The 21,963-nt window shown below is 37.7% G+C and overlaps 1 protein-coding gene across 4 annotated transcripts in view; it reads right to left on the reverse strand.

The window, feature by feature from the left end:
- LOC150079143 (potassium voltage-gated channel subfamily KQT member 1-like) overlaps positions 1 to 21,963 on the reverse strand; it is a 334,431-nt gene that overhangs the window by 119,129 nt on the left and 193,339 nt on the right. For all 4 annotated transcript variants that reach the window (XM_090383460.1, XM_090383459.1, XM_090383462.1 and 1 more), the window contains exons 11-13: positions 14,761 to 14,905; positions 11,366 to 11,521; positions 3,084 to 3,161 (exon numbers count right to left, since the gene is read on the reverse strand). In XM_090383460.1, the coding sequence (XP_090239586.1) occupies positions 3,084 to 3,161; positions 11,366 to 11,521; positions 14,761 to 14,905 (379 nt within the window). The remainder of the gene's footprint in view (positions 1 to 3,083; positions 3,162 to 11,365; positions 11,522 to 14,760; positions 14,906 to 21,963) is intronic.

Below are 21,963 nucleotides of genomic sequence, written 5' to 3' on the forward strand. Positions count from 1 at the left end.
ATCATGACTTGGTCACACTGTATAGGATTTAAAAACTGTCAGAGACCAATATAGTAACCTTTACGAAAGCAAAATCCTTCCCTTTACTCTTCATGGTAATTACATCTTTAAGTAAATCCCAGATCAATACACTTTGATCACTGCCACATAGTAGTTCTTTTATCAGCATAAACAATCTTGATGCACGAATGATGATATTCAGATCAAGAGTAATGTTCTCTCTTGTTGCACCGAGAGAGAGAGAGAGAGAGAGAGAGAGAGAGAGAGAGAGAGAGAGAGAGAGAGAGAGAGAGAGAGAGAGTACTGCTCTCTCTTGCTGCCTCTCTAGCATGCTGCTGTAGCAAACGGTCATCCAATAAATCTACAAAAGGCTTGCTAGTCTCTGAATGAGCAACCCACAAGTTCCAATTATTATCTGGAAAATTAAAATCCCCCATTATAAGACATTTTGGTTTATTGGCCCACTATTTCTCTGTACGGTTGTTCATTGTGCTCATCACAGTCATTAGTTCTATAACACACTAATCTCATTTTTGCTTTCGTAGTGCTTATGTCACACCAAACCGACTCACCATTGAATTGACCACAATATGCTTTGTAACTAAGAGCATCATCCCTCCCTCTACTATTTTGTGTCCTTTCTATATATTGTATTGTCCATATTCAAATGCTGCATCCCTTATATGCATAAGTGACACCACGTCTCAGATATCCCAACACTTTATATTTGATGTCTTGACCAGCACTCTAAATTCATCAAATTTATATACTGTGCTGCCGGCATTGGTGTACATGCAAATATGTACACCAATGGTACTAAGAGTAAGAATATGCACCTGTTCTTATGCTTAGTTAACCTAACACAGCCCATGTATTTACTTACTTGTTTCATGATAACTCTCAGCACCTTGCTTTTGAGGCTGCTTCTTGCACTAGAAGCAGTGCAAATATCACTTTTACCTGTGTCTAAGGCTGTTATTAATCTATTAGTCTATGCATACTCCAAGCTATCAGTTTTCCGAATCAACTAACACTGCCTCGGTAACATCAGCAAATATTATTGCACCCTTTCTGTTTAACTGTATCCAATTCCTCTAGAAGCAGTCTCTCCTGTTAACAAGCACAAACGATGCTGGGAAAAATTCTATCCTATGAGCCTTGTACAATCTCTCCTCCACCGTGTAAGTCCCCCCCCCCCTCCCCTTACTATCCAGGAGGTTTCTGAGCGCCTTACCAGAATTTCAAGCAATTACCATATCCAATGTGTGCAACTCCCCGGTAGGAAATTCTAGTTTATCTCGAGGGTGAAGTCGCCCATCCCCTTTTTTTTTTTTTTTGCAAGGTAGTTCGTATCAAAGGTCCGGATTGTGGGCTATGTTACATCGGCTAGAAGATTGTGTTTCCAGTCATGAAGGGAATGTCTGCATTGCAAATTTTGATTGACAACTACGGGTGTGAGCAGCACAATCTTGATCCTCGACGCAACATACAAGTTATTGACTGCTCGCGTGATTACCACCAGCACTCATGGTTCCAAGCACTCCATATTTTTAATGCGAGCCCCATTATGAATTGGAACAAGGGGACCCGCTTCACCCTATTATAGAGTCCATCATCTTGCAGTGCGATGAGCTCTGAAGTGTCTCTTACACGTTTTTTACCGATGTCAGATAATTACTTTATTATTGTTTTTAATGATCTCGCTTAGTCATCCTTGTCTGTACTAATTGTGTTATTGATCTTTATTAATACCGCGGTATGCCATGCATTCTTTTAAGCTGAAGAGGAGGCACCTCGACCTTTTATTTTACTAAATTTATTAAAATCCTTATTAAAGGATATTTATATCAACTCTGGTGTGTCGGTTGTTTCAAGAAGTTTTTTACGTTATGCCTCCCGACGCTAAGGGTTGTTTTCTAATATTCCGTACTCTAGTTTCAAAATGAAATACATGGTCAGAAAAATCGATTTTGTAATGAAACTGTTTAGAATTTCATTTTGCCAATTAAAACAGCTTGAAAAGGGCAAGATCAAGCAAAAAAAAGTTAAATAGTTAATGATCAAAGGAGGCGATCCTTCCTACTCTGATCTAAACAGTGATAAAATATAACAGTATTTAGTATTAATAAGGTCAAACGATGCAAGAAAGCAAGCTTATAGAGCATGATCAAAAAAAAAAAAAAAAAAAAAAATCCCATTTCACCTTCTGAGTACTGTAAATTATTTTAATTATTTGCGATGAAAGTTGACTGTTCCAGTGAGTCGGTCCGCTCACGCTCCTAGACCTATTCATCCCCTCCAACAGTTTCTCTAGTTCTTCCTTGAATTTATTCAAGCTATCCTCTTCCACAACATCAGATGAAAGTGTTTTCCATCAACCAAACACCCGCTCGCAAAAGCAAACTTCAACCATCCTTCCTAAATTTGAATCTATGCCCCCTAAAGTGCACTTATTAAACAGTCCATGAATATCCCCGAAAGTGTGCATTTTAAGATTTGCCATTGTCCTAACCATACTTTTTTTTATTTGATTTGTAATGTACGCTGCTTTAGCAAACAGAATATGATAACCCCAGGGGCTCACATCTGGTGAGTATGGGCTTGGCACACACAGGGTCCTGAGCTGGATATCATCATTCTTCTCTTTCTTGGTGATTCTCTTGTCTTTCTCTCTCTCTCTTTCTTAGGGTAACTTGGGAACTTTTTTATGGCTGGTGCAGCATAAGCCTCAGGCTTCTTTGCACCATATAGCTGCTAATAATAATAATAATAATAATAATATTTCAAACTCATAAAAATATCCTCAAAATTGAATATAACGAAGAAATTTATATATAAATTTCTATATAATTTATATGTATATATTTAATTTATTTATTAATATATTACTTAATATATTTAATTATATTATATATATACATTTATACATAAATAATAACAAAAATTGAATATAGCGAAGAAATGAAATTACACAATTTATTTGTTTTTAAATAGCAAACCCAAAATATGATTCTGAAATAATTGAAATTTTTCTCAAAGACGATGATTAGCTTACATCGAAAAACAAAGAAAAGTGTTCTTACCATAATCCCTGTCTGGGGATTCAGGTGACAAGTCGTTCAACATATCTGGAGCACTTGAAGAATGAGGCAACCCATTTCCTGGCAAAATATGCAACATTGATTCAACAACTTCTTTGGTTACAAATCACAAATGAAGAATAACATACACATGACTTCCAACTGTAGTCAATGCCAATGGGACACAGAAGTGGTTCATTAAAAAAAGCTGGTAGAACACATCACTAATCTTAAAATAAAATTGATTGTTCTATAATGTTCTAGTCATTATTACGGTGGACATTTCATTTGAGTACATTTCTGTTCTTGTTGCAACCTCAGATTTCATAAATCATTCGCAGGCATCTATCCTATTTATATTAATTAGAAAGTAACGAAGTGTACTAGGTCTATATGTTTAATTGTGTATATATATATAATTATTTTTGAAAATTTTTGGATGGATTTCTAATTTGAAAAACAAATGTAAATACTATCAATGTAAAATTGTAGTTAAAACTCTGTAGCAAGTACACATTTCGTAATCAATTTAAAGTTTCTGTTCTAGTATCGTTGCCTCGGTGCACTAACTATTGCATTGAAAAATTGGCACTTTGTTTAAACTAGTGCATTCTTTTTCCGGCACTAATCCCCGGTATCCTTGAATTTTGCTAATAACTTGCGCACACACCCACAGAAAAGATAATTAGGATATGGACCGTACTTGGATATGCTTGTTGAAAGGATTTGTAACCCCTTGCTCCGGAATAACATAACTCCAGAAAATCCAAACATATGCATTGAGTAGGTATGTAGTAATGAGAATGAGTAGTTTATAAGGAATTACATAGTCTTAGAAAGCAACTGGGCCGTACAAATAAAAAATTTTGCAGGCGCGCTCGTCAGTGGATCCCGCAATAGTAAAATTAATATTGAGAGGAGTAATCTTGAGCGACATTCAAAACTTACTAACCAATGGCTAATTTGCGGTTTATGCAGATAAATTTTGCGAAAATCGCAAATTAGCCATTCGTCAGTTAAGTATGGAAGTATTGGTATTAACTGCTCCCAAGCGCGCCTCATAATCTTAAGTGTATTATGTCTCTAGAAGTGTGTTTTCGGAATGATTTGCGTGTAGTGCGGACTGAAATTACTAATTGATAAGTGAGAACCTGTTGAAGAATATTTGTAAAATACCAATAAGCTGCATGCCGATATCAAACAGCTATCTCTCCGGATTATAATTGTGTAGCTAGAGAAATACATCCTCGACTACCAGTCATTGCTGGAGTCATCCAGAGTGAACCCCGTTACTCACACCTAAGTTCTCTGCGGTACTAAGCAACTCAGACAACTCTCCGAGGCCAGTATAAGAACCGGGGGATACCTGAAATTGTGTGCATCCGAGAGATAAGAGCAAACCAATAAAGAAAAGAATATCTATGTAAAAAAAATAATAATAATTAAAACTGTATTGTTGAGATATTAGTTTTGAACGAACAGGTGAAAATGCAGCAAACAGGTTGTTTTTTTTTTTTTTTTTTTTTTTTTTATGTAAACTCCAAACAAGGGAGCTATTATTGCCTATAGTACTTAGTACCGTGCTTGGGTTGGAGGTTGAGAAGACGAAAGAAGATATTTGTTGACATTGGACTTGAACTTCTGTAGATTGTAATTTTCAGGAAATACGTATGAAGGAAGGTTGTTCCAGAAAACGGCAGTTGGCTGGTGGCGGCACGTGTTCGGACTGTTTTGAAAGAGAGAGCGGGAATTACAGAAGCCAATTCAGAAGAACAGTGCCCAAGGAAGTATCTGTAGAAAAGGCATGCAGCAGAAACAGTACGTCTATGAGAAAGCGAGTGGAGAGACTCTGTTAGAGATGAATCATTAATTAACCTAACTGCCCTCTTCTGAATGGAATCTAGAAGCCTGAGAGAGGTTTTGGGGACACCACCCCAGATGTGGGAACAATATTCCATGGCAGGGCGGATTTGCGATTTATACAGAGTGAGCAGCTGTTTGGAAGAAAAGTAACGCCGAGAGCGAAAGAGAAAACCAAGTTTTTTAGATGCAGAGGAAGCAATATTTGTAATGTGCTTGTGCGAAGAGAGATTAGAAGTCAGGGTAATCCCCAAAAGAGATATATCATTTTGCCTAGAAGTCGGGGTGTCACCAAAGATAAGCATAGAAGCAGAAAAATCCATTTTGCAAGAAATAAGACAATACTGAGTTTTAGAAGGATTGAAATCAAGTAAGTTGTCAATGCCCCACTGGAGAATTACCTGGAGATCGGAATTTAGGGAATTGGTACCAGATTTTCGAGAAGTTGAAGCTGATTGAGCAGAACAAGGTTTCTCAAAATGGAAAGTGGAATGCGATATGCTATCATCGGCAAAACTATGGATAGGATTTCCAGTCAATGGAAGGAAGTCATTAATATACAAGAGGAAAAGAGTGGGGGAAAGAACTGACCTTGGGGGAAACCAGCACTAGTGGACAAGTTAGAACACAGAGAGCCATCTATCATCACCTGCAGTGAGTCGTCAGAGAGAAAACTGGATACTCTCATAAAAAACACCTGGCAAACAATAGGATGGAAGCTTATTTAGAAGCCCTTTATGCCAAACATGACCATAAGCCTTTGAAATGTCAAGAACAACTGCTTGTGTTTCACGGAACTTTTCCATTGAATTAGTCCATAAAGGGGTAACATAAGCCAGAATATCACCAGTGGATCGACACTGACGGAAACCATACTGGCGATCGTTGATCAGATGGAAGGTTTCTAGGTAGTTTAAGAGTTGGCGGTTAATTGATTTCTCCATTACTTTAGAAAGAGTAGAAGTAATTGCAATGGGACGATAATTGGATGGGAGGGATTTGTCACCCTTTTTAGGAACTGGCTGGATATGAGAAAATTTCCAAGCAGAAGGAAAAAGCCCTTTGGAATAAGAAAGTGAAAAAAGGCGGCAAAGGACAGGAGTAAGTTCAGGAGCACAGGTTTTGAGAACAAGTAAAGAAATACCATCGGGATCTGGAGATTTCTAAGCATTAAGATTCGTCAAAATCCTTCTGACATCGTTGTTTGTTTGTTATTTGATTTTTAGGAGCATTAGCAACTAAGGCCATATTGCTCCGGGATATGCGGTGGTCATTCCCTGACCTTTCCGCATCCTCCGTATTTGGTAGTCACAGGCTCGAACCACGGTCTATCAAGAAGCGTGTGCTATGCATTGCTGCTCCTACCAACCTGGCTACGGAGGCGCCCCTTCCTGACGTCCTTTTGATGGAAGACCGCAGGAGGCATTGAATGGAGTGTGTTGGGAATGGTTGGAGGTTTTTTACCAAGACCATTAATACACGAGTTGGAGGAAAAATGGGATGCTAGCAGGTCGGCTTTATCCTTGGCTGAAGTGACAACAGAACCATCGGGTTTGGTCAGAGGTGGGAGCAGAGATGAGCAAAGTTGCGGCCAATAGCTTTGGCAAAAGACTAGAATGCTCGGCTACCATTACGGCAAGAAGCATGTTTTCTACTCTTAGCCTGTTCAATCTCTAGTTTGGACTGATTAATAACTGCTTTTCAATTGTTGCGAGTTTGGTGTAGGCAGAAAATGAAACTGAAGAATTAGAAACAAGCCAATCACGATATGCAACGTTCTTCTCTTGAACAGCCTTGGCACATTTATTGGAAAACCAAGGTCTAGATAAAGGACAAGATTTTAAAGTGCAGTGTGGGATAAAGGATTCCATTCCTGCAAGAATAATTTCACTGACACGATCTGAGCAAACGTTGACATCAGAAGTTTTGAAACAGTAATCCGACCAAGGAAAAGAAACCTCGCAGGTCACCCATTTTGCATTCTTGTAATGCCAAACAATACGAGGTTGGGAATAGCCATGAGATAAAGGCTCCATTGGAGAAGAGACAATCACCAAGTTGTGATCTGAGGTGGCTAATGAACCTCTCACTTCGACCGTGTACTTAGAAGAGTTGTTAGTGAGAAAAAGATCAAGCGTGTTGGCTGTATAGTTAGGATTGTCCGGTATTCTTGTAGGTAAATGAACAATCTGTGCAAGGTCATCAGTAATTGAAAAAGCCTCAGCATCTCGATCAGCTGGGTCGGTGTGACTAGAAAATGGAAGCCAGCTGGAGTTGTGAACATTAAAATCACCAAAGAAAATTACCTCACTGTTAGGAAAGTTGGACTGGAGAAAGTCAAGTTGCAAAGAGTGGAAGTCAAATAGCTCCAAGTGATTAGTGGAGTTGAGAGAACGGTAGAGACAACAGATGAATTTGACACAATGAGGTAGAGAGATTTTAAGCCAGAGAAGATCTAAAAGAGGAGATTACAAATTACCAAGTCTCTCACAGGGAATATCGGAATGGACATATGCGCAAATACCACCTTTGAGGCGAAAGGAATCATACAGCGAATAATTTGGGCAACTGAGATGAGCAGTAGTTGAATCAACTGATAATTGAGATTCTGTCAGAAAAATTCTTGGGGTTTGGCAGACTTCAAGTGGAAATGGATATTGTTGAGATTAGAATTCAGACCACGTATATTTGTGAAATGAATTAGGAAGTGTTTGGGAGGTTTAGATCTTTTCGCAGATAAGCTTACTCTATTAGTTTGACAATTCATGGTGTATTCAATAGTAAGAAAAAAGTGAGTGGGACATGCTGCATGAAGTAATTAAATTTTTTGGATATGGCGTACACGTGGTAAGAATATACCCAGATCCTCGACAATGCCCCATGCATACACACTACTCGGACTCCCTCCAGTCACTATCTGGCAGAGTAGAGGTAGCAAGAAGGCTTCCGGATCATTAGCTGATCCGGAAGCCTTCTAGTGAGTTACCAATAGGTTGGGTCCGGTCTACTAACTAGTGTCCGGCCTGCGAACACCGCTTTAGAGCTGTACCCTCGAAATGTAAGAAAGATTGGATCTCGCCACGATGTTCATCATAACCTCAAAAGTCAATCATACTGCATGATGGAAGAGATGGGGAAAGGTTGACCGGAACTTAGCTCTGGCGACTAAACATGGGTTCCACCACTTCAAGCCTCCAATAAGCAAAGTAGTAGTATTGCATCGGTTGACGAGAGTCATTTACCTAAGCGATTTTGAATGATGGACAATTGCATTCTTTCTTTTAAATTTTCTATTAGAAAGGAATTTTCGGTTTGGGAGGACGGTGATTATTACCACTGTGCTACCGCACGAACAGATCAGAAGAACAGCAGGAATTGTTTGAGGTGCAATCTCACTGCATGCAGTGACAGTTCGTTCTGTAAGACTTTCGCACCCAGAAATTAACCTCGACACTGATAAGCATGATTTCTTGCTCCGAGTGCAATTTCCATTCACACCTTTTTTGGATTAGGATTATTCTCACTTAGTGCTTGAAATATTTGCAGTTTATGAGGATGCCACTGATTTCTTTTTCACGTCCTCGGATATTGGATTTTGACACCCCTGTTTCCGTAGACATGCAATACAGTGATCTGCTCGGGTTGGATGCAATTTTCAAGAACTGCCGTCACTGTTGCTTCATCAGAAAATATACATGAACATACACTTCGTTGTTTTTCCGGCACTAATCCCCGGTATCCTTGAATTTTCCTAATAACTTGCACACACCCACAGAAAAGGTAATTTGAATATGGACCGTACTTGGATATGCTTGTTGAAATGATTTGTAATCCCTTGCTGATTACGACCTGCACACTTTTGTCTTTATTCAGTATCATCATTCACAACTGCAACAAAAAGAAAATTCTTGGAACGTATATTTATTAATATTTATTGTGTAGACGGTTAAAACCTTGAAGGATAAATCTGCCGTGCATTTGTAGTGATACCGTACTTGATAAAGTCAATCAGTATTGCATGCATCGTATGCAATGTAGGGTTATACTGTTTGTGTGTTAGATGATTGGCCACTTAGCCAGGAGGTTCGCAGAAACTGCCGAATTCTGTTTACCATTCTAGGCCGGGCCAAACTAATGCGATATCATATAGATTATAATTTGATGTAATGTACAAGAAAAGGTGACCTACACCCGGCGGGATACGGGGTAAGATTTAAAGTGCTGTCTTGCTTTTTTTTCTTAAGACTACTAAATTATAGTACTAACTTCCAACACTTGCCATCACACATTCTCAAATATATCTTTCAATAACGTCAAATTTTCAAAAATATTTTGTTACCAAATTAAAAATATGAGTAATAATTTATAGATCAAAATTACAGTTCCAGTGACTATTTTATTCAATCATAAGTTCTCTTTCCTGGCAACATTCTTTCTGTCTTTATTTATATCTCTCCGTTCAATTTTTCTGTTAAAATAATCAAGGAATAGTTTGGATCTGCATCTAGATTTCATCATATATACCTAAAATAACAGAAACGCACATGAAATTCTTACCCAATACACTACTCGTCATATATTCAAGAACTGATTTGATAATGTACAGTATAACAGATAAACAATGGCAAGTATCAGTATACCTCATGGTAAGATAAGTATTGTGCATGGCAATTTGGTATTCCAGAGAAAAGTTGATTAAATCAAATCTTCTCACATGATATCAAAAATGATTTAAGAACTTGACTTAAAGGGAAATTATATCTATTAACAGCTAATAAACTAGGAGTTAATACAAATTAAGTGAGGCTGAAGGGTTGATTTAAATTAAAAGACTCAGACAGTGTTATGGAATATTTTAATTGCGAAAACAGAGTTGAGCTAATGGCGCTAAAATTCTGCAAGTGATAATTTTTAATCAGGAAATACGACATCTGCAGATTAAGTGGAAGTTTCTTGAGTAAGATTTTGTAACAGCAGGTGAATAAGAGTATAGGCATTTGTACACTAAGTATGAAGTGTATGGTTTTGTTTTCATGAAACCTACTATATTCTTAAAGCTGCGCATATTCGAGTTCTTTATTACAACACAGACAGCTAGCATTGAAAAATCGCACCTTCTTACTTGGAATCTGAAGAGAGAGTGGCAGTTTTGTTTTGGGTTTTTTTTTTTTTTTTAATACTAGGTGTACCCATTATAGAACTGCATAAATTTTTTTTTTTTTATGCAGTTCTAGAATATGCAGTTTTTTAATAGACGACAACGGGGAGAAAAGCAGTGCACTTCTTCCTCAGGTCATGTTTAATATAATTAATTCTTTACCTCCATTTTTGCTTTTTATGAATTTAAACCCTAAACACGTATCTTAGAGATAATTACTGGAAAAATAAGCTTTTGCTGGAAATTTGATGACCATTCTAGAACATAAAACCTGTAATAACAATTTTCCATTTCATGGAAAACTTACCCAATAAACACGGGTGCAAGGAGGAGGAGCAGGGAGTTACACGTGAATTCAAGTTCTACATGTGTGTAAGAATATCAGATACCGCCTGTTTGATTTTTTAAACGACCAACAACAAACTTGGGATAAATTAGCTGTTGGTGGCAAGAAATGGTGACATGAATCTTCAATTGTCCTTAAGAACTATTGAGAAATAAGAATAATATACGAGATTAGGCCAAATCATAGCCTATCTGCGAATTTATGGGATCCAAATACTGTACGAAACCACGTTTGGGTGTCTTAATCAAAGGTTGTTTGTTGTTAGCTTTTGCTTGCAAGGGAACATACCTCTTTCTCCCCTTCCCAGATTCACTCCTCTCATTATTGTCCCTGAATGAAAATCTTACATTCACTAAAAAGATGTTCTGAGCACAAGGCTCGGTCTGCATCTGAAAGTATACCTTAAAATTGAAACTTCGTTTATTAAAGAACATTTTCTTCGTTTTTTACTCCTTACCACATTTATCATAAAAATCGGTCCTGTCCAAGATTATGACAATAAGCTCCAAATAAGGTTTTGAATGAACAGTTATAAACAGGATTAGTATTTCTATAATCAGCAAGTGATGTGAACTACCAACTGATTTTTCACTTCTGTATCACAGTGACCTCACTAAACACAAAGGATGTTATCGAGATACTCTAGCGCCAAATGCTTCTAAACCTTATTTTAGTGTCTCATGGCCTGTAATTTAATGTGTCATTTGTCATTTTTTTTTTTTTTCAAAGCTCCCATTAAGAAAAATAATGCAGGTATTACTTCAATGTGGGAAACTGACCTTGAGCATATGGTTTAGAGTTTAATTTGTATTATTACATGAAAAAAAGGTTGAGAAGCACGCTTTACACAGCAAGCAACTATACGATATACTACAAGTACAAACTCTATACAGACTACGACTAATACTACAAGCGCCCTACCAGCGTCTGCGAGGTCAAAGGTGCGGGACTTCGACATTGGGATGTGGGAAGACAGACGAAGAAGACGAATAGGAAATCCTTTTTTTTCAGTTGACAGTTTAGTACTTGGGGTCTCGGAGATGCCAAAGGTAGATGACAGAGCTAGCGGATGATACACTATAAGGCAAAGCAACAACACAGACGACACATCAAGGAATGGTTCACATTATGACAAGCTACATTGCAACTCAACACTCACTACAATAAAATAATACAATGAAAAGAATCCATGTACAGTATATTTAAAAGTATTTTAATATTTTCTTCACACACACACACACACACACACACAGCAAAATCCAATTCATTTTTAACCCAAACATTGCATTAACCTCTTTAATAGTTAAGTGAAACTAAAGTAATCATGCGAGCCTTATGCCTAGGTGCATTCTTCACATGCACATTAATTTTAATTTCACAGACGTTGTCTTGTTTGAACTATTACTAAAATAAAGAACAATGTACACGATATACTTTGGATGAATCATAAAAATGAAAGGAAAATGGATTGTATAAACAACAAAAGTGAGCATAAAGAATGACCGGTGAAAAGTGTAGAGCGATTCTTTATTTCAGTTCACTTGGATGAATCAAATGGGGAAGAATCACTACTAGTGAACGAAATTATTACTCGTTCTCTTTCAGTGAATAAAATTATTAATCAAGAATGTTTATGGAAGCAGTCTAGAATTAAATGTCTATGTTAAAAAAAAAAAAAAAAAAAAAGCTGCTCAGGTAAATGCCAGTTCAATCTTTAATGTTCATTGAAATGTTTCTCATGTAGTGCAATAAGATGAAAATGATAGTAATTCGTTATGCGGCGGAAAGAGATTCTAATATTCATATCCGTAACTAAAGGCAAATGAAGACTAGATATGGGCGCATCAAAACCGAGGGCACAAAAACGTAAATTTAAAAATAATATTTATTTATTTATTTATTTGTTTACTGTGGGAAATAATGAACGCAAAATTAATTTCGCCTCAGGGTGAAATGAGCGCAGAGCTGTCTAGTTGCGGCTCTACTCTCATTACAGTATTTTGTTTTTGTGTTAATGGTGTCACTTTTACCTTACAAGGAGTTCGTTTAGTTGTCTTTCAGATATTTGAAATATTTATTAAAAAAAAAAAAAACGTAAAAAAAAAAAAATCGCAAGCGGAGATTTTACTTTTTTTTAACGTTTTTTTGGCAATTAAGCAGAGTGGGCATTGTGAAATATCTCTCCCAGCAGATCGCTATATTGTGCATACAGTAAGATCACTATACAGTGCATATAGTATAGAATTTTTAACCGAAAAAAAAAACAATCATGAAAAGATGCACTCAGAAACAGAAGCCATTCCGAAATTTGGGTCAAACGGTGCTTGACCCAAATTACTTGTAATCATAGTTCATAAAAAAATATAAACGATGGTTACAAGTAATTTGGGTCAATGACTCATTTTGAATTAATAGAAAAAGCAGAATTTCTGTGCAGTGCAATATTACGTGGAAAACTGTTCATTCACTTTCAAAAATGGTCAAGGTGGTGAAGCCTAAATCAAAGTGCATGTGTCGGAGGAGGAGGGGAAGATGCTTTACGAAAGATGGTCTTGGTCCCAAATGTTTTCGGCTAAGGTGACGTAATAGATTATAACTGAAATTAATAAGAATGCTCTGCCATCATTCGTCCACAAACGAAGAAAATTCTGCGATTAGATCTCTCAAGAAGCCAGTGCGATATGTCACAAAACCAAAAAGTTAATTTGTTTAAAAATCATAAAACTGTCTGTAGGGATATTTCTGCATTATTGGACCTAAATCCAATAAAAAATATTTTGTCAGCTATCAATCGCGAGTTGGAATCAACAATACATTCGATTTAAGGATTAAAATAAATGCTTTAAGTTTTTAAGGGAAACATAGACAAATCTTTGAAAACGTAGATATTCTCTTTGCTAAAAAGAATGTGTTATCAGTGTTAAGGGTAAAAGTAGTAGTTGTTATTAATGACTGTATACAGTTCAATAACATTCGCTCGCAATAAAATGTTTGCTTTCGAAACTTACAGGTATTTAATAATTACATAAGGAGAGCGTTGATATTATACCTAAACCAAAACTAGATATGTATATTTAAATACGTATATAATAATCATTTGGTCAATTGGTTTGGAATATATTTTTGAGTGCTACAAATTTTACACATTGCTGTATGTGTATAATGTTATTAAGCCGTTATTTTGAATTAAATAATGGCAAACTTTAAAAGCGAATTAATTCAATTTGGACCGTATTTCATGTAAAACAAGGTATCTTCATCTTATGAAAATCTTTCAGAACGTAAAGAATGTGCTAACACGAATCGATGAACCATAACCATCCGTCTTTATTTTCATGATCTTCGAAACGGGGAGTCCTGTGGAAAGACTTTTTTGTTTCTCACCAATTACATTCAATTTCGAGGGGAGTCGCTTCTTGGGAATAGGCGGCTACCCACGAACGATTTTTCCCGCAGATCTGGACCGCTATGATTTTACTACATGCAGTATTTTCTTGATAAATATTTTTTAAAACTTTAAAAAATTTAAAATTTAGAACTATATATTTTTTTTTTTTTTTCGTTTATAGCGGATTACGCACTAGCGGTTTTTGTCAGTTGGTTTTATCCCGCAGATATGAACCAACACGGTTCGTATCTACAGGAAAAACAGCCCGTGTGTGGCCGCCTATTGATGGTAGATGGTGTTATGCACTGTCTCCTATTTTTAATTAATAATCGAGATGAGTATGTAAGTAATCTAATAGTGACTGCCACTACATCTTAGATACCCAAATTTTCTGCACATGAACCGAAGAGATTGTACTGTTATAAGCAGATGCAACTCCGTCCTACTCATAAGACGATTACAAATGATAAGTTGATATCTATCATTTGTACTACGCATGAGTAAATTGTGCCTTTTCGGTTTTTAACAGTTTATTTTAAAAAATAAATTTAAATATGGGGCGAGTGGAGGATAGTTCGCTGGACAGTTTAGCGATTTCTATTGTTTTTGGTATAAGTGAAGTACCCCAGCAGAAAGGTCACTTTAGAATTTGTGATTTCCCATTGTGAAAAGGAATTTCGGTATATGTGGGCTATGAAATGATTTATCAGGGGAATAAAAAAAAAGGCTAACTGTGCATAAATTTGAACTGGAACAGTTCAATTGTTCAACAAGAATTTGGCCAGGCAGCATATTATCTTCGCTTCCTGTACAAAATCATATTTCAGCAATATACCACCTCTAAAACAGTCACTCGTTAGAAACTTGCCCAATTTCTTCAACGCACATTCTCACTTTGCCCAATCACTATCATAAATTTAACAATTACCACCCTTCGGCTCGATATCCACTGCCACATCTTCGAGGCTCCGTCTGTGAAACTCTGGTCGGCTGTCCTTCTGGATATCTGGTGTCCTGGCCTCTGGTTTCGACTTATGTCGACGTCTTCTAAGTGCGGCTATTGTTTTGCTCACCTGTAAGAAAGTACAGTGGACCTTTAAAGATTTATAACAAAGTATTTAGAAAGGTTTTAGCTAAAACATCGCACGACTAAATACTTGATTGTACATCTATTAAGAATATATTTAAAAAAAAAAAGAGTAAGAGATAAGCTCAATATTTTGCGTAGAATGCTTCCAGTCAATGCTCTCCAAATGTAAACGAATAAAATAATTTAATGAATTCTTTCACTCAGAGACACGACCGATTCGACGCACAATGGAATCAAAGCCCCAACCCGACTCCTAAACACATCAAACCAACCCAACGAAACCATGAGTGCGAGAAGACATCGTGTCAGAAAAATCAAATAATTAAAAAGGGAAAATCGATTACGAGAATAAATAATTAAAATCACGACTATGAAATTTGAATGAACACATTAAACAAAATTTACTGTACTTTCCTTCCTAAAGGAAAGTACAGTAATTTTGTTTAATTTGTATGTTTAATGTGTTCATCCAAATTTCATAGTCGTGATTTAATTATTAATTCTCGTAATCGATTTTCCGTTTTTAATTATTTTAATTATTCTGACACGATGTCTTCTCGCACTCATGGTTTCGTTCGGTTGGTTTGATGTGTTTCGAGGGTCGGGTTGGGGTTCTCTCCTTTCGATTCCGTTGTGCATCGAATCGGTCATGTCTCTATGAGTGAAAGAATTCATTAAATTATTTTATTCGTTTACATTTGGCGCGTATTCAACGGAAGCATTGTACGCAAAAGACTGAGGTAATCTTTTACTCTTTTTAAAATATATTTATTTTTAAATATATTGAATACAACATAGAAGTTATTGAGCCTTGTAGCTCTGTTTTTTTATTAATCTATTAAGAATAGTCATTGGCATATTCCAAGATATGTCTCTGATCAGAATCATGCTGACCAAGGTCAGAGTTGTTGTTGTTGTTATTTGATTTTTAGGAGCATTAGCAACTAAGGCCATATTGCTCCGGGAAATGCAGTGGTCATTCCCTGACCTTTCCGCATCCTCCGTATTTGGTGGTGACGGGCTCGAACCCCAGTTTAATCAAGAAGCATGTGCTACGCACTGCTGCTCCTTCCCACCTGGCTACGGAGGCGCTCCAAGGTCAGAGGAAGGTTTCAGTACAAATCCAAGAGAAAAGGAAAATTTCCACTAAAGGAACACAGCAACCACTTCGCTAGTTTGCTTTAGAACTACTGTACCTGCTCAGTCATTGGGTTCATTTCTCAAAATCAACCACTCTAAAACCTGAGATTACTAGCTGGTATTGTTAATCCTGGAACCAATTATCAATTAATGCGATCTTTTTATCAATTTTATTGCATACTTTTATTCGGCATATTTTTCCCGCAATAACGAACCATTAAAAATCATTGAATTGTACTTTGGGTTAGAAAATTTTGCAGTTGTAGACGAGCTGGACGAATCTGCCACAATTCAATCAATTAACATGTAAATAATAAAACAAATTTCTGTTTATACTCCGGGACGACCAAATGGTCAGAGGAGTTAAAAGGTAGACAGAATAAAAGAAACAGCACCGTATTTAGCAGTCACGGGCACTTAAGGCAAGTATACTATGCACCCGCGTTGACCACTCGGCTACGGCGACAGTACCAAATGAAAGATGCATTTGTACTCTTTGTATAATTTCGCCTTTCTCGAATAAAATAAATAAAATTATTAAATATTGATTTAAATCAATAAATAAAAGTAAACTTAATTTTGGTGGTAATAATAATAATTATTGAAAGTCATGCACAATACAAATTGACGTTAACAGAATGACGAAACGAAAGCTCACCGAATAAAACAACGCGTCAAGGTGTCTAAATTGACAGCAGATCCAGCGCAATAAGTGGATACATAACAATTTTAAAAGTAATTTATTTTATATTAATTTTAAATTATCATTTTTTTTATGAAAACCGCAAACACGAGGGGTATTAGAACCTATAGTACTTAGTAGTGTGCTTGAGAAGACGAAAGAAGATATTTGTTGACATTAGACTTGAACTTCTGTATGTCATTTTCAGGAAATACGTATGAAGGAAGGTTGTTCCAGAAAACGGCAGTTCAATGAATAAACGAGGAAGATGAAAAGTTGGTTTTGTGAGTTTGAAGTTGGACAGTAAATAGATGTTGGTTAACGGCGGCACGTGTTCAGACTGTTTTGAAAGAGGGAGTGGGAATTATAGAAGCCAATTCAGAAGAACAGTGCCCATTGAAGCATCTGTAGAAGAGGCATGCAGCAGAAACAGTACGTCTATCAGACAGCGAGTGCAGAGACTCTTTAGAGATGAGTCTTTAATTAACCTAACTGCCCTCTTCTGAATGGAATCTAGAAGCCTGAGAGAGGTTTTGGGGGGCACCGCCCCAGATAGGGGAACAATATTCCATGGTAGGGCGGATTTGCGATTTGTACAGAGTGAACAGCTGTGTGGAAGAAAAGTAACGCCGAGAGCGAAAGAGAAAACCAAGTTTTTTAGATGCAGAGGAAGCAATATTTGTAATGTGCTTGCGCGAAGAGAGATTAGAAGTCAGGGTAATCCCCAAAATAGATATATAATTTTGCCTAGAAATCGGAGTGTCACCAAAGATAAGCATAGGAGCAGAAGAATCCTTTTTCCGAGATATAAGACAGGACTGAGTTTTAGAAGAACTGAAATCTACTAAGTTGTCTTTGCTCCATTGGAGAATTACCTGGAGATCGGCATTTAATGAATTGGTAGCGGATATTCGAGAAATTGAAGCTGATCGAGCAGAGCGACGTTTCTCAAACTGGAAAGTGGAAGGCAATGTGCTGTCATCAGCAAAACTATGGATAGGATTTCCAGTCAATGGAAGGTGGTCATTAATATACAAGAGGAAAAGAACTGAACTTTGCAGGACACCAGCATTAGTGAAGAAGTTAGAAGAGAGAGAGAGAGAGAGAGAGAGAGAGAGAGAGAGAGAGCCATCTACCATCACCCTCAGTGAGCGGTCAGAGAGAAAACTGGATAACCAATTACAGAAAACAGTTGGCAAACCATAAGATGGAAGCTTGTTTAGAAGACCTTTATGCCAAACACGATCGAAAGCCTTTGAGATGTCAAGAGCAACTGCCTGTGTTTCACCGAACGTTTCCATTGAATTTGTCCATAAATGGGTAACATAAGCCAGAATATCACCAGTTGATCGACACTGACGGTTGTTTGTTTGTTTGTCATTTGGTATTTAGGAGCATTAGCAACTAAAGCCATATTGCTCCGTGGATATGCGGTGGTTATTCCCTAATCTTTCAGCATCCTCTGTATTTGGTGGACACGGGCTCGAACCCCGGTTAAATCAAGAAGCGTGGGTGCTACGGACTGTTGCTTCTGCCCACCTGGCTACGGAGGCGCCTGACAATGACGGAATCCATACTGGCGATCGTTGATCAGGCGGAAGGTTTCTAGGTAGTTTAAGAGTTGGCGGTTAATTGATTTCTCCATTACTTTAGAAAGAGTAGAAGTAATTGCAATGGGACGATAATTGGATGGGAAGGATTTGTCATCCTTTTTGGAAACTGGCTGGATATGAGCAAATTTCCAAGCAGAAGGAAAAACACTTTTGGAATAAGAAAATGAAAAAAAGGCGACATAGAACAGGGGTAAGTTCAGGAGCACAGGTTTTGAGAACAAGTGGAGAAATATCATCGGGACCTGGACCTTTCTTAGCATCAAGATTCATCAAAATCCTTTTGACATCCTTTTGATGGAAGACCACAGGAGGCATTGAATGGAGCGTGTTGGGAATGGTGGGAGCTGTTTTACCAAGATCAGTAATACATGAATTTGAAGAAAAATGGGATGCTAGTAGATCAGCTTTATCCTTGGCTGAAGTGACAAGAGAACCATCTGGTTTTGACAGAGTTGGAATAGAGATGCGCAAACGTTACGGCCAATCGCTTTGGCAGGAGACCAGAATGCTCGGCTTCCATTAAGGCAAGAAGCAAGTTTTCTACTGTATGGGCTTGGCACACCCACATCCTGAGCCGGCTATTATCATTCTTCCCTTTCTTAGTATTCCCCTCTCTCTCTCTCGCTCGCTCAGGGTAACTCAGAAAAGTTTTTTTTTTTTTTTGCCTGGTGCAGCAAAACCCTCAGGCTTCCTTGCACCATATGGCTAAGAAATTATTGATAATGAAAAAAATATAGTTCCTACTGATTAATAACTGCTTTACAATTGTTGCGAGGTTTGGTGTAGGCAGAAAATGAAACTGAAGAATTGGAAACAAGCCAATTGCGATATGCAACGTTCTTCTCTTGAACAGCCTTAGCATATTTATTAGAAAACCAAGGTCTAGATAAACGACGAGATTTTAAAGTGGAGTGTGGGATAAAGGATTCCATTCCTGCAAGAATAATTTCATTGACACGATCTGAGCAAACGTTGATATCAGAAGTTTTGAAACAGTAATCCGACCAAGGAAAAGAAAACTCGCAGGTCATCTCATTTTGCATTCTTGTAATGCCAAACCATACGAGGTGGGGAATAACCATGAGATAAAGGCTCGATTGGAGAAGCGACAATCACCAAGTTGTGATCTGAGGTGGCTAAAGGACCACTCACTTCGACCGTGTACTTAGAAAAGTTGTTTGTGAGAAAAAGATTAAGCGTGTTGGCTGTATGATTAGGATTGTCCGGTATTCTTGTAGTTAAATGAACAATCTGTGCAAGATCATTAGTAATTGCAAAAGCCTCAGCATCTCGACCAGCTGGGTCGGTGTGACTTGAAAAATGGAAGCCAGCTGGAGTTGTGAACATTAAAATCGCCAAGCAAAATTACCTCACTGTTAGGAAAGTTGGACTGGAGAAAGTCAAGTTGCAAAGAGAGGAAGTCAAAGAGCTCCAAGTGATTAGTGGAGTTGGGAGAACGGTAGAGACAACAGATGAATTTGACACAATGAGGTAGAGAGATTTTAAGCCAGAGAAGATCAAAGAGAGGAGATTCCAAATTACTAAGTCTCTGACAGGGAATATCGGAATGGACATATGCACAAGTACCACCTTTGAGGCGAAAGGAATCGTACAGCGAATAAGTTGGGCAACTGAGATGAGCAGTAGTTGAATCAACTGATAACTGAAATTCTGTCAAAAAAAGTACATGGGGTTTGGCAGACTGCAAGTGGAAATGGACATCGTTGAGATTAGAATTCAGACCACGTATATTTGTGAAATAAATTAGGAAGTATTTGGAAGGTTTAGATATTTTTGCAGATAATTTTACTCTATTGGTTTGGCAATTCATTGTGTAATCAATGGTAAGAAAACGTGGGGGAAGACATGCTGTATGAAGTAATGAAATTTTTGGATATGGCGTACACATGGTAAGAATATACCCAGATCCTTGACATAAACGTGGCCTCGACAATTCCCCCCCCCCCCCACATACACACTACTCGGACTCCCTCCAGTCAATATCTGGCAGAGTAGAGGTAGCAAGATTATATACTAGCTGATCCGGAAGCCTAATAATGGGTTACCAATAGGTTCGGTCCAGTGTACTAACTAGCGGCAGGCCTGCGAACCCTGTTTTAGAGCTGTATCCTCGAAATGTAAGGAACATTAGATCTCGCCATGATGTTCATCATAACCTCAAAAGTCATCAGTCATACTGCATGATGGAAGCGATGGGGAAGGGTTGACCGGAACTTAGCTCTGGAGAATAAACATGGGTTCCACTACTTCAAGCCTCCAATAAGCAAAGTGGTGGTATTGCACCGGTTGATGAGAGTCATCTACCTTGTATTGCCTGGTAACACAGAGGGGCGGCATTCCTCCGTGTGGTGTGGACGCCACACCTCGACCCCTGCTTACGTTAGTTCACACCTGGGTGGTCACCCACAGTGTGCGTGTGCATGGAAGTTATACCCCGGATTACTAACAGTCCCACCATCGTGAAGGTGCATGCAGAGAATTTGGCTGTCATTACGAAATATATCTTAATAGAATTCAGATGTTAGCTATTTTTATCTCAGATATGAAACGACTGTTGCAGGGCGATCAACTGGCTCACCTAATACTACAAAGTACCGTAATATTTTTGTGAACTCTTCTAGTAGTATGTGGTCGTCCTGAATGTAAACGTTTTTAAAATTTTATTTTTCATAATTATTTTAATAATAAATAAGTAAAATTATTTATTTTTTTTTATATTTTAATTTCAACATTTAAATAATTCCAAGAGGAATTTTAAACTTTTAAATGTTTAAAATTCTTTTTAAATGTTTTAAATAGTGGCTGATATCAGCACAACAATTGACGCACATTTTTAGGGATAGCTTACGGACCCGATACGGCCTCCGTAGCCGAGTGGGCAGGAGATGGAGTGCAGTAGCACACGCTCTTTGAGTAGACCGGGGTTCAAGCCCCTGACTGCTGAATACGGTCGATCTGCCAACCCGCATTGGACCAGCGTGGCAGATTATGGTCCATTTCCCTCAGCATGAATTGTTGAGGAGGCTTCCATCCTGCAGTGGGTTGATAATGGCTGCACTTTACTTTACTTACGGACCCGATCTCACAGTGAGCGTACCTGTGGCCACATACGTTACTCAAGGTCCACAGTCCACCCGAAATACGTAAATTTGTAAAAGGTACAATAACGCGGATTCTTTTGCTATCAGAATCAGTCAGTTGCGATAGCACACAATCTGATCGGTTAAAAACTCTAAAATGTGAATTAAACGTAGTGTAAACAAATAAATTTAAAAAAGTTAACAATAGTATATCACTTTAAAGGAAGGGCTGAAAACTGAAACAAGCCAACTGGCCTTCATTCAAACAAAAATAAAAAAAATAAATAAAAAAAATCGATCGAACTACTACATAAAATAAATAAATTAAAAAATACAGAATGGATAAGTAGTGCCTACACTCATCCAGAGAAGTATAAAGGTGCAGTTTCCTGCTTCAACTGCTGCCCGAAACAAGCGGAGAACTCAGTCTCCAAATTCACATAACCAACGTGTGAATACAGACGCCCATTTAAGAATAAAAACAAAAGTTTAGACCCACAGAGAC

Source organism: Mastigoproctus giganteus, chromosome 10 (assembly GCF_048544385.1).
Source record: "Mastigoproctus giganteus isolate SK-2022 chromosome 10, ASM4854438v1, whole genome shotgun sequence".
In the NCBI taxonomy this organism is placed as follows: domain Eukaryota; kingdom Metazoa; phylum Arthropoda; class Arachnida; order Uropygi; family Thelyphonidae; genus Mastigoproctus; species Mastigoproctus giganteus.